Here is a 12302-nt window from a genome sequence, read left to right as displayed (position 1 = left end):
CAGTTGCTGCTTGACGTAGGTTGCTAAGCCTATTAAAATTTTGCATGTGGAGGATATGAAACAAAATAATTTTTTAGGTTTTATATATACAGCTGAATAACCAAAAAATCATAAATTACTAAATAAATATCATAGAGTTCCACTGTAATTTATCAAGCTTAGTAACTAAGCTGTATTACAGTAAAAAGAAATATGAAATTTTGAGCAGACTAAAGACATAACCTACCTCTTTGAAATCTTGGTTCAAAAGAAAGAAATGGTGTCCAAACACTTTAAAATGGCTGAAAAAGCCACTAGGGGGACATTCTGAGCTTCCAATTGGTTACTCATCTCGTATATAGAAGTAAGTGTATATAAGGAAGCATTTCCAAAAATGGAAAGAGGTGGGTGGGGTGCCACTGTGTTTGATTTATTTCATGAGCAATATCTTGGCAAATTGAAAAGATAAGAGACTCTTATTTTATATTCTACCCTGTCAATATGGGTAATTTGAGTTCCTAATTCGTACAAAACTATAGACTTAGTATTTTGACATCACACACATCTAATTTGAACCAGTGCTGCATTCAACATACCACATGACACACAAAAGTTGATGTTTAACTGTGTTTTTTTTTATATTTACTTTTAAATTAAGAAATTGAGTAAGGTATAATACTAAAATTTGAATTACAATCTACAATTTGATACCAAACTTATTAATATAAATTCATGAAATAGTAGTTCAATAAAATTTTGAATGTGAGTCAATAAATGTGATAACATGGCCTTTCACCCATGACCCATCTTGAAAGGGTTAATGAAGTTGTGATATGGTGTATTAGATGGTAAATTAACCTTGAATAGAGGAATATAATATAAATTAAAAGACAAGTAATGTTATTGATAGTAAATCAATCAGCTTGACATACAGCTGTACTCTAAAAATGCTTAGAACAGCCATTGTTCCCTCTCTCTCCAAAACCACACATAAGGATAAAGAATTAATGTTTCACAGAAATTCCCAAGTTGCTGTTTCTCAATTTAGGGCAAACAAACAAACTCAACTTACGCATTAGTTTATATTATTTTTCGTAAGCAGGGTTGCGTTAGATTTCCTGCATAGTTTAAAATGCCCTTACATTTCATTGGTAATTAATAACAATAGTTATATGTTAGATTTGGTAAATCGTTGCAACATTAGCATTTAACCAAGTAATTGTTGTTGTTTTTCTAAAATTTATGAACATTTATTTTAATCTTCTTAATGCTTAGTCTTTTATACTCCAATTTATTTTAATTTTGAAATCATGTTAAGAATCAGAATGTTGTTGGTTTTTTTGGTTTTTTTTCAATATTTTATTTTAGTTTGTAATTTATTTTTCTCTTGTTTGGTGAGTTTATTTTGTGTTAGTTTGGTAAATTGAATTTTTATTAAAAAATAATAAAAAGTTTCATTTGAGTCATGCTGATTACTTAAAGGTTGAAACTTTACAATTGTTCTTTACCTGTTTTATCAATGTTTTTTTCTATTTCATTTTTTACTTCTTACAGGCTATTTACCTAATGGTCAGGAAGCTGTGGAAGCTATGTTAGCAGCTGCAAGCTTGGGCGCTATTTGGAGTTCAACATCTCCAGACTTTGGAGTCACAGTAGGTGACATTGTTGATAATATGGAAGGTTTGAAAAGACTTAATTCATCTATTTGGAAATCACGTTTTGATTTGCTAGTGCAGTTCTTCATCTTGTGATTTCAGATCTGTTAAGCAGAATTACTTATGTTAATTATGACAGCTGTTTTAGAATAAATACAAATAATACATTGTGCTGTTTGTTTTACAAAGACAGAAACTTTAATATCACACTTTAAAATGTGGTGAACTAAGAAAAAATAAACAATGTAATATAACAATAATTCCAAAACAAAACATTAAACTTCAGTGGTTTTCCATGTGAGATTTCTGTTATGTTCAACCATTCTTTGTATGAAAACTAGAACTCTTGATTTGATTTTTAGGCTTACTTCATAGCCTGTTTCTTTGCAGATTTCATATTATTATGAAAAAAAATCTTTGTTTTGTTAATGATGATAGTTTATCCCCCACTCAAAAAAAAAAAAAGAGGGCCAAAGACTGCCTGTCGGAGTCACCTGTTTTAACCACTTGCACCACTTAATAGTAGTGTGTTGTCTGTCACTCAGTCAGTAGACACTAAAACATCACATAAGGGATGCTTAACATTGCAATTTGTACTGTTGTGACATCAGTAAAACGTGCATGCTGTGAATCACGAGAAGAATTATGCACTCTGTAGACTACAACACAGCATTACATATAAACTTCAAAAGCAAGAAATACAAATATTTATTATTCTGAATTTTGGTTTTATTTATTCTTTAAAGAGAACACTTTTGGGGACCCTGCAAAAGTACATCTAGTAATAAAAGTGTTTTGAGGTGGATAAGGTGTTCACTGTTGCTTTTTACTTCATGCTTATAGATGTATCCTACAGCAGTGTATGAGTAAAGTAGCTGTTTCTGATCATTTGATAATTTTTTTTTCTTATTTCTTCTCAATTCTTTCTTGACAAGTAACACATAAAAAAGTAAAAGTTTATGCTTCGTGACTTGTTTTTGTGAAGTCTTCTAAAATTAGTAAAGCTTTTTTTTATTACTAAATTACAAATTTGGCATAGTTTAAAAAATAGTTATGATTTACATTAAAGCATTAGTCATTGATTTTGTTTAGAGATGTTGAAATGTTTGATTTATTTTTTACACATTCCAGGGAGTTCTTGATCGATTCCTTCAGATCAGGCCCAAGTTGATATTTTCTGTGGATAAAGTTGTATATAATGGAAAGCTTCATGATCATCTGGAAAAGTTACGTCTCGTTGTTCAAGGTTAGTAATCAAAGTAATGTGTTAAATTTGCCATTTTCATCCATGATGTTACAAAATCAACAAAAAAAATGACCATAGAATTGTTGTAGGTTTGAGGTATTAAAAAGTGCCTTTCTATCTGGTAGAACACTCACCTGGCATCTGGAAGGTCTAAGGTCTCGTTGTTCAAGGTTAGTAATCAAAGTAAGGTGTTAAATTTGCCATTTTCATCCATGATGTTACAAAATCAACAAAAAAAAGATGACCAAAGAATTGTTGTAGGTTTGAGGTATTAAAAAGTGCCTTTCTATCTGGTAGAACACTCACCTGGCATCTGGAAGGTCTAAGGTCTCGTTGTTCAAGGTTAGTAATCAAAGTAAGGTGTTAAATTTGCCATTTTCATCCATGATGTTACAAAATCAACAAAAAAAAATGACCATAGAAATGTTGTAGGTTTGAGGTATTAAAAAGTGCCTTTCTATCTGGTAGAACACTCACCTGGCATCTGGAAGGTCTCAGGTTTGACCTTGGCCCACAAATAACAAAGTAAATTATATTATCACAGAATCTTCATCAAATGCTTTCATTTACATTTTATAGGTGTTATTCGGTAAGTGAAATTTCCAAAAGATGTTGATAATCTGTATTATTTTGATTGAAGTTGCATACAGTCTTAACATTAGCTATCAAATATTATTCCCTGGCTATAAAGTATTACCTACTATTTTGTACCACTAGGCCTTTTAATCACCAATTTTCAGTAAAATAGTGGTACAGTCATATCTCCAAGCTTGGTTCTTTACTCATAAGTTAATATAAATCAGTATTAAGATGCTACGTTTTTAAAAGTAAGAAAATGAAAAATAAAGCTTAAAAAGGAAATCTTTGTCACTTACTTTGTATGAAAATAGTTCCAAGAGAACAGCACAAAGTTTGCTCATTAAAACTTGAACATGAAAAACATTAATTATGTTATGAATGTAAAACAGAAAGTGTATAGAATCCATCTTGTATAATAAAACCATGGCTTCTTATAATTATGAATCTTTAAATGCTCATCACATTTGTTATTTAATTTCAGTTTGTTTTTATTCACTGTAGACTTAACTTGTTCTTTTAACCTTCTTCGTCTCAAGTGGACATCTTGAGTATCCCAAATTTTGCCACCTGCTGTTATAAAAGATAATTTAATGAGTGCTTTGTAACCATTTTTCAAGCATGGTTTTATTTTACTGTGTGTTCTTCATTGACTCTGTGGTAAACTTGAGGGCTTATAAGCTATAAGTTTGGGCTCAATACCTGTGGTGGGATTTAAAAACAAACAGTGGAAGGTATGGTGTCCAAAGAAACTGAGCTGTAATGTTTTTAACTACAAGATACCGTGATTTCAACAGAAAATGTGATAACCACACCTAAAAACACAACGTCTGAAAATCTGTTAATCTTTACTGATGTCAACAGAAAATGTGATAACCACACCTAAAAAAAGAGTCTGAAAATCTGTTAATTTTTACTGATGTCAACAGAAAATGTGATAACCACACCTGAAAAGAACATCTGAAAATCTGTTAATTTTTACTTTTTTGCTACTTTTAAAAAGATTGAATAAATTGGTTTAAAACATTTGCTTAAATTGCATAGTTCTTTTTTCTTTCCATAAAATTTCAGGTCTTTCAGATATAGAAAAAGTTATAGTTATTCAATTAAAGAAAACTCTTGGTAGTGGAGAAAGCCAATTTTCTTCTGTTCCAAAAAGGTAATCACATTATTTCCTTAAATACAGTATGTTAACCAATTACTCTGTTTATGTATATATATATGTGTGTGTGTGTGTGTGTGTGTGTGTGTGTGTGTTAGCTAGTGTATTTTGTGTATTGTACAATCCTCGCATCATGCTCCTTTAAAAGTATGATTTATCAAAATAAACCATAAACATGTTGGGTTAATCCTTGAATTGTAAGGCAAAACATGAAATTTTTTTTGAAAAAAAAAAAGTCTTACTTGAAAGATCATTAAATCAATTTGATCTTTGAAATTGTTTACTTTTAACTCTGGTCTCTAGACTTTATGACTTGTAAAGCAGGGAAAAATGTAACAAAATTAATGCTGTTAGAATTTCTAAGATTAGAAATATGTTTATCATTTAATACTGAAGTATGAAGGCCTGATTAAGTATTATTGTTTGTTTACAAAATATTGAATTTTTGGTGTAGCTGTTAGCTGTCCTAAATAAAAACAACAACAATGTAATAAACTGAGAATATACGTAACATGACATTTATGTATTGTGATGATAAGTATTTGGGTATCAATATTTGGTAATTGCACTTTCAAAATTGTTTATTAATAAAAAAAAGTGAATATTAGCTGCTTCGAAAGAAAAGTTTCCATACTTATCAAAATATGCAAGAATAAGGATTATCTTATGTAATAAATAATAATTCATTTAATTTTGGAATGTAGTTTACCATAAAGATCAGTGTAAAGAAGAAACTTCTTGTTTCGAGTACCAGCAAGTTAGCTTATCTTGTTCTGAAACAATGCCATTAACTGAAAGAAGTGTCAGTGCAAACTAATTAGGTGTTTATTTACTACTGCTTTCTCTGCCAGTTTACATATTGTTTACAAGCTGTGAACACAGTATTCAAAAAACTTCATGTAGTAAAAAAAACCAGAGTACAAACTTTTTCATAGTTTTGTGCTTTTCAAGACAAACTTATAGAAACTTCAGTAGAGATATGTACTGAAATGTATGTTAGAGTTTACCGTTATACTAAACGACATATTTTGTTAGGTATACAATTAAACTCGGGTCTTCTTTAACTAGCCTTGCATACAGAAAATTGGAGATTGTTTGTTAAGTAAAGTCTCCAGATGTACGCAACTGAATTCATGCTGCTGAGAAAAAAAGCATTGGATTCTTGAAGGACATGAAATAAAATCTTAATATTCTACAGTGAGGTAGTGTCTAATTGGATATATTGTTAAACCTTAATGGTTTTTTTTTCTAGAGAGTAGTAAAGCCATACTATATATAGATTTTTCTGTGAAACTTATTAAACAAAAGTTTTTTTTTTTGTACTGTTATAGATGTAAAGCTCGATAAATAAATTTTATGTACTTGACTAGGTTTGAAAAGCCTGCATCGAGGATTGGGGTCAGCCTGGGTTTAACTGTTCTTCTGTAGAGCTTATTGTTTAGAAAGACTGATGTGGAACTGTATTCAGGAGACGTGGATATGGATATCATATTGAACACAGTTGTTTAGTATCAATTAGGCAAGATTTTAAATTAGATCAGGAAAATGAAACCATTACCATGACCAGCTGAGAAATGCAGTTTTGAGTAGATTCAGCTCTAATAAACCAAGCTAAAGACTATTAATATTTGGTTTCAACAAAAATGCACAGTAGAAGTGTATTAAAGAATATTTGTTTATCATAACATGTTGAAGTTTATTTACATATTTTTAGTTATAAATTACTATGCTACAAGAATGTTAGTTTGATTTGTGTATATGTACATAATCCTGAAATATTTTAGGATTTTAATTAAAGTTGTATATGCAGAGTAAAGACTTGAATGGATGGATGGAGGTTTTCTATAGACATGTCTATACTACAATGACTTGTATCAGATAGAGGGTTAAAAGTGTAGATACTAAAAGCCGTCTTTATTTTAAGTATTTTTTATTTAATTGGAAAGTAAGTGTTAATAATTCAAGCAACTTTACTTGTTTTCATAGTTGTTCTCTTGAAGACTTCCTAGAAGTTGGGAAAGATAAAGAAGGTAACATTCCCAACTTAGAATTTGTTCAAGTTCCATTCAACCACCCACTCTGTATCCTCTATTCTTCTGGTACAACTGGACCTCCAAAGTGTATGGTTCACTCTCATGGTGTAAGCACAAAAAAAATGTCTTGTAATAAAAGTGTAAAAACAAAAATTGTGAAGTCTGTTGTTTGCTTAATACGTAAGAAAAGAATCATTTAAGCTAAGCCTGCTCTTTGCTGAGGGTTTATAACTCTATATCTTTTGGTGTATGCATCTCTTATAGTGAAAGCTTGCATTATTTCTGCAATGCATGTAAATGTTTAGATTTTTCTTTGATTTTAAGTACAATAATTTTGTGATATTTACTTATTAAATTCCTTTTATTATTTTTAACTTTGACTTTATTGCTTGGGATTGTGGTAATATAAATGATTATTATTACTTCTATATAAAATTGTAAATGTGATTTATTTCCTTAAAAATAATTTTATTAGGGAATGAACTGCTTTAACATTATGAAAAATAAATATTAGTTTATAACATTGTCATTGAAAAAAGTGTTTGAAAACTTTATAACACCATTTTGTGTGGTTTTATAGACTTTTGCCTTCAAAAAACTATATCAAATGATTAAAGTTTAACATAACATTAAAAGGACAGCAAGGGACCTTTTGATCTGTCTAGACTGTCCTATCCACTAAATTAAACTGAACCCTTAAAAGAAAATAAACTCAAAGCCATCCTTCATTATTTAAATACTTGTCAAGCTTTCCCTGAATCTCTCTTAAATTAACTGCATCCACTACATCTGAAGACAACCTGTTCCAGGAGCCAATCATCCTGTAAGAAAAATAGTCATCTTAACTGAAGATGACTTCTTCCCCACCAAAATGTATATTTGTGTCCCCTAGTCTTACCATTCTCACTATTAAATATGAAAAAAGACAATGTAGCAACACTATCAATTCCCTTAACAATTTCAAACACCTCGATCAGATCCTCTCTAATTCTTCTTTTTTCAAGAAATTAACAAGTTCAAAGATCTTAACCTATCCTCATATGATAACCTTTTCATCCCAGAACCTTCTCTGAACTCTGAACCTCCAATAACTCAGTGTCCTTTTTCAGGTAAGGATCCCAAGAGTGAACACAATGCTTCCAATTTGGCTTAACCAATAACCTATACCATGATATTATAACATATTTAGACTTGTATTCAATATTTCTGTAGATACAACCTAAGATCCCGTTTGCCTTACCACTAGCAAAAACACATTGTTTGGATGGCTTAAGAGACTGATCAATCAAAACACCAAGATTTTTTTCTGTTAAGGTTATTCCTATCAGAATTATGCATATAATTCAAATTATGATAACTCTTATACATTACCTTGCACTTGTTATAATTAAAAGCCATCTGCCATTTATTGGGCCAATTCTCCAAATAATCCAAATCCTTTTGTAAGACAGTAGCATCTTCCTCACAGTCAACAACACCCAGAACTTTAAATTTATCAGCAGAATTAAATAATCTATTGACTATTAAAGTTTAGTGAATTTATAAAACTTAGTTTGACAACATTTGTAAAATTACAAAAAGAAAATACTATAATTTGTGCTGAAAAGTAGATCAGTTGACTAAGTATTTGTTTCCAGGCTACCTGTTCTCTAACACAGTATTATTAACATATTTTACCTCTAAATATTGTATACTATTTAGAAAAAGTCTTTCAATTTTTGTGATATCATATAAGCCCTAGTGCTCAATTTGTCAAACTTATAAATTTAATATCTGTAACAGACCCAGCATGGCCAGGTGGTTAGGGTACTTGATTTACAATCTGAGGGTAGCAGATATGACTCCCCATTCCACCAAACATGCTCTCCCTTTCAGCTGTGGTGGAATATAATGTTACAGTCAATCCCACTATTCGTTGGTAAAAGAGTAGCCCAAGAGTTGGCAGTGGGTGGTGATGACTAGCTGCCTTCCCTCTAGTCTTTAACTTCTAAATTAGGGATGGCTAATGTAGCCATGTAGTTCTCATGTAGCTTTGTGTGAAATTCTAAACAAACAAACAATATCTATAACACATTTCAATAAATCAGTGTCCTTTCTACATTTTTGAGGGTCGATGACGATGTTCTCTATTCCTCACTTCCTGAGCTAAATTTCCTATTTCAAGCTTGTCATTTCTAGTCTGTTTTCAAAATCCATTAGCTTGTAACTCAAAAGTAATAAACTCTCTACTAGCTCATAATTCACAAAATGTACTGTTTAAGTATATTTTGTATTTGTTTGTTTGTTTGTGGTTAAGCACAAAGGTACACTATGAGCTATCTTAGCTGTGCCTACTATGGGTATTGAAACTCAATTTCTAGTGTTATTAATCCACAGACTTACCACTGGTCCAGCACCATCTTTTATAACTCAAAGCAACAAATCATTTAATAGTTTTTAAATTATATAACAAACCCTCCTCTAGTTTTTAATTCAATATAAACAAATCTTCCACTTGCTTGTAACTCCAAGAATATAATGTCATTGAGCCAAGTGAGTTTCTGCCTGCCTTTTGTCCTTCTTCGTTTGATTTTAGCCATCACAATATCACCTATACCTTTCTTCCACTTTTGTATATTTGTACAAATATTTGTACACTGAACAAGGCCAGGTTGAAATACTAGATTTGAAATGTGCATGTTATAAATGTATAATATTAGTGTTTACAAGAAGAAAATGTCTTTTTGTACATTATTGTTTGTATTTTTAGGGGACATTGATCAAACATTTAGAGGAACACTTGCTTCAGGGAAACATGGATCGGAATGATGTGATAATGTACTACACTACGGTAAGGTTTTTTAAAGGCTATCTGAGTGTGACAAGTTAGATGTATTGTAAAGTATATCTTCAATACTGTATTTTGTCTTGATCGTACGTAAGATGTTTGGGCATCACTATAACAGTGGTCAATTCTTTGTTCTACAGATCATGACATGGCCAGATGTTGTGTTTCAGTTCATCTTATCTTAGCCTGAAACTTTAATTATAACTATCTATATAATTAAAGGGTTAATGTGTTTGTGTGCATAAGAAGCTTTTTAAAATATAATTAAACTATGCAAAAATGAAATTAGGAGTGGAGAAGTACAAACAGTGTACCATATGTATAATGGAGGGAAGGGTGTAGATAGCACTATGCATTACAGAGGGAAAGGTATTTGGGAAATAATTGATCTCAGACAGCAGTGTTTGTATGTGAATTTGTTCATTTGTTTATAGACACTTAAAGTACTGGTACCATCAAACTGTTGATCTGATGAAGTCTCTCTACATAAGTTGATCATTTTATTATTTTTGATCAGACCATTCAGCTCAAAGTGTCGTTTGTATTAGAGGTGTTTGGTGGGTATCACATGTTGTGGAATATGTTTAATCCACTTAACTGTAGGGCAGCAGAAGTGGTCCTGATTGGTTTTACATTTTATAACTTCGTGCATTCAAATACAAAATACCACAACCAACAAGAAATGTTTTGTATGTGAAACACAAGTTTTCCATCTAGTTTTGAATTACAGATCAACATGGAGTATGAAAAACATCTGCACTAATACAAAAAATTTACCTTTTTCATGAAATTCCAAAATTTGGAACTTTCTTAAGAAGCAAAATAATTTTATCGTTCCCCTGATATTTTTTTTGTATTATCATGTATTTTGTTTTTCTATTTTTATCAAAATGTGCAGTATGATTCGTAAATCCTCTCAGATGCGTAGAAAATCATCTGATACTATAAATAATTGTTTTAATCTTTAAAATAGCATGTGAAGAAAACTGAAAACTACAAATAGTTGTATTTTTACTCAGCCCCAACAAGTAGTCGCTTCCATGTGAATTAAAATTGTTGTTATAATCAACTTCTCATAAGTATCTACATATTCATGTTTTCTGCAGAATAGATTTTACTAATATTGCTGTTCTCTGTATATCTTAACTATGTAAACAATGAGGATTATATAAACTTATGGTATTACTTACAAAGAAGTTAAACTTGGAATTTTTCAAGCTTAAGATATGTTAGTTTAACGAATGTTACAAATTTGTAAGACCATTAAATTTCTAAATGAAACGTGACATCTCTACCATAGACAGGTTGGATGATGTGGAATTGGATGGTAACTGCACTTGCCGTTGGAGCAAGTCTTGTACTTTATGATGGCTCACCATTCATACCAAGCCCATCAGCTATGTGGGACCTTGTGGATAAAACAGGAATTACTATTTTTGGAATCAGTGCCAAATGGCTAGCTGCAGTGGAGGCTAAGGAAGTGAAGCCCAGTAAATATACATGTTTATTTTTGATTCTGTATTGAGTACAATGTTTTGTTTACTTTATAGAGGATATATGCATTATGTTCCATTAACTTAAATGTAACATTTTTGTTCTCAATAAAACTTTTTAAGGATCAATGCATCTGGCAGATTTTACATTTCATACTTAAGTTGTGGAAATTGAAAATGTGTCTTAAGTTATAGAATGTGGCCTTTAATTTCTTTTTTTTTATATATAAAAACATTATTGCTGTGACTTTTAAAGGTATTATTTTAAATGTAACTTGTCCTTAAAATGATAAGGAAGAGCTGAAAAACAATATTGTTTTACTCTCATTTAACTTTTGTGCTGTCACAACTATTAAATCAGAAGAACTATTTATGGTATTAGATGTTTCTTTAGTTTAGAAAAGAGTACTTCAATGTATCTTAAGCTACAGTCCATTTTGATTACAAGTATAAAGAATGCAGTGTTCTATATCAAGTGAGTTAAAATATTTAGATAATTTATAACCTTAAGGCTTTATAGAGGTGGACCTTCTTTCTTCAGGAGTAAATTTGAAAGCAGAAAAGTCTGCTATTCAAAAGAGCTCAGGCTGTTTTGGGTTTTTTTTTTTTTATTGTGATTTAGTCTTTATTTTTATTTTGTGTGTTTTGCAAGTGTTATGAATTAATAAGTTATAAAAAATATTGTAGTACATTTCCAAGTGATGGAGAATTATTCCTCTTTCTCTGGTTGTAGGAGAAACCCACAGTTTAAAGACCCTTCACACAATCTTGTCAACTGGGTCTCCTCTCAAGCCTCAAAGCTATGATTATGTGTACAAGCACATCAAGTCAGACATCCTACTGGGTTCTATCACTGGTGAGTTATAAGTGTTTCAGCCATTTCCAGTCTATTGTAGATAGAATTTGGCCCATTATTCATTGCTGAGTAGTTTCAATAGCATTTAACTTTACATAAGGGATTGTGACTTTTTGTCAGACCTCAGAGATAGGACTATCCTATGTTAGTCTGACAATCACTTTTTTTTTATTGGGTTTTCATTCATACTTTATGAATTTATTTCATTATATTAGTTACAGTCTCTTTGGTTTAATCCTTGGTGAATTAGATGTTTATATAGTATTATTGAATTTGAATTTCTGGGCTACAGCAATATAAATTTTACAGTAAGCTGCTTGTTAAATCTTTACATTTTTTATCGTTAGAGAAAGTAAAAAAAGAAATTTTCTAGACTTTAAGGTTAAAGAACCCAGGGGAGAAAAGTGTGTGTGTATGTATGTGTGTGTGTGTGTGTGTATATATATATATATATATATATATATATAATAAATAA

At 30.7% G+C, this 12302-nt stretch overlaps 1 protein-coding gene across 3 annotated transcripts in view; it reads left to right on the top strand.

The window, feature by feature from the left end:
* Positions 1 to 12302, top strand: part of LOC106462732 (acetoacetyl-CoA synthetase-like) — a 30837-nt gene that overhangs the window by 12263 nt on the left and 6272 nt on the right. For all 3 annotated transcript variants that reach the window (XM_013922678.2, XM_022390050.1, XM_022390051.1), the window contains 7 exons: positions 1534 to 1631; positions 2766 to 2880; positions 4528 to 4615; positions 6605 to 6758; positions 9401 to 9481; positions 10779 to 10968; positions 11705 to 11827. In XM_013922678.2, coding sequence (XP_013778132.1) covers positions 1534 to 1631; positions 2766 to 2880; positions 4528 to 4615; positions 6605 to 6758; positions 9401 to 9481; positions 10779 to 10968; positions 11705 to 11827 — 849 coding nt within the window. The remainder of the gene's footprint in view (positions 1 to 1533; positions 1632 to 2765; positions 2881 to 4527; positions 4616 to 6604; positions 6759 to 9400; positions 9482 to 10778; positions 10969 to 11704; positions 11828 to 12302) is intronic.

The sequence above is a fragment of the Limulus polyphemus genome, unplaced genomic scaffold, assembly GCF_000517525.1.
Source record: "Limulus polyphemus unplaced genomic scaffold, Limulus_polyphemus-2.1.2 Scaffold1233, whole genome shotgun sequence".
Classification (NCBI taxonomy): domain Eukaryota; kingdom Metazoa; phylum Arthropoda; class Merostomata; order Xiphosura; family Limulidae; genus Limulus; species Limulus polyphemus.
This window is presented reverse-complemented; position numbering and strand designations above follow the sequence as displayed.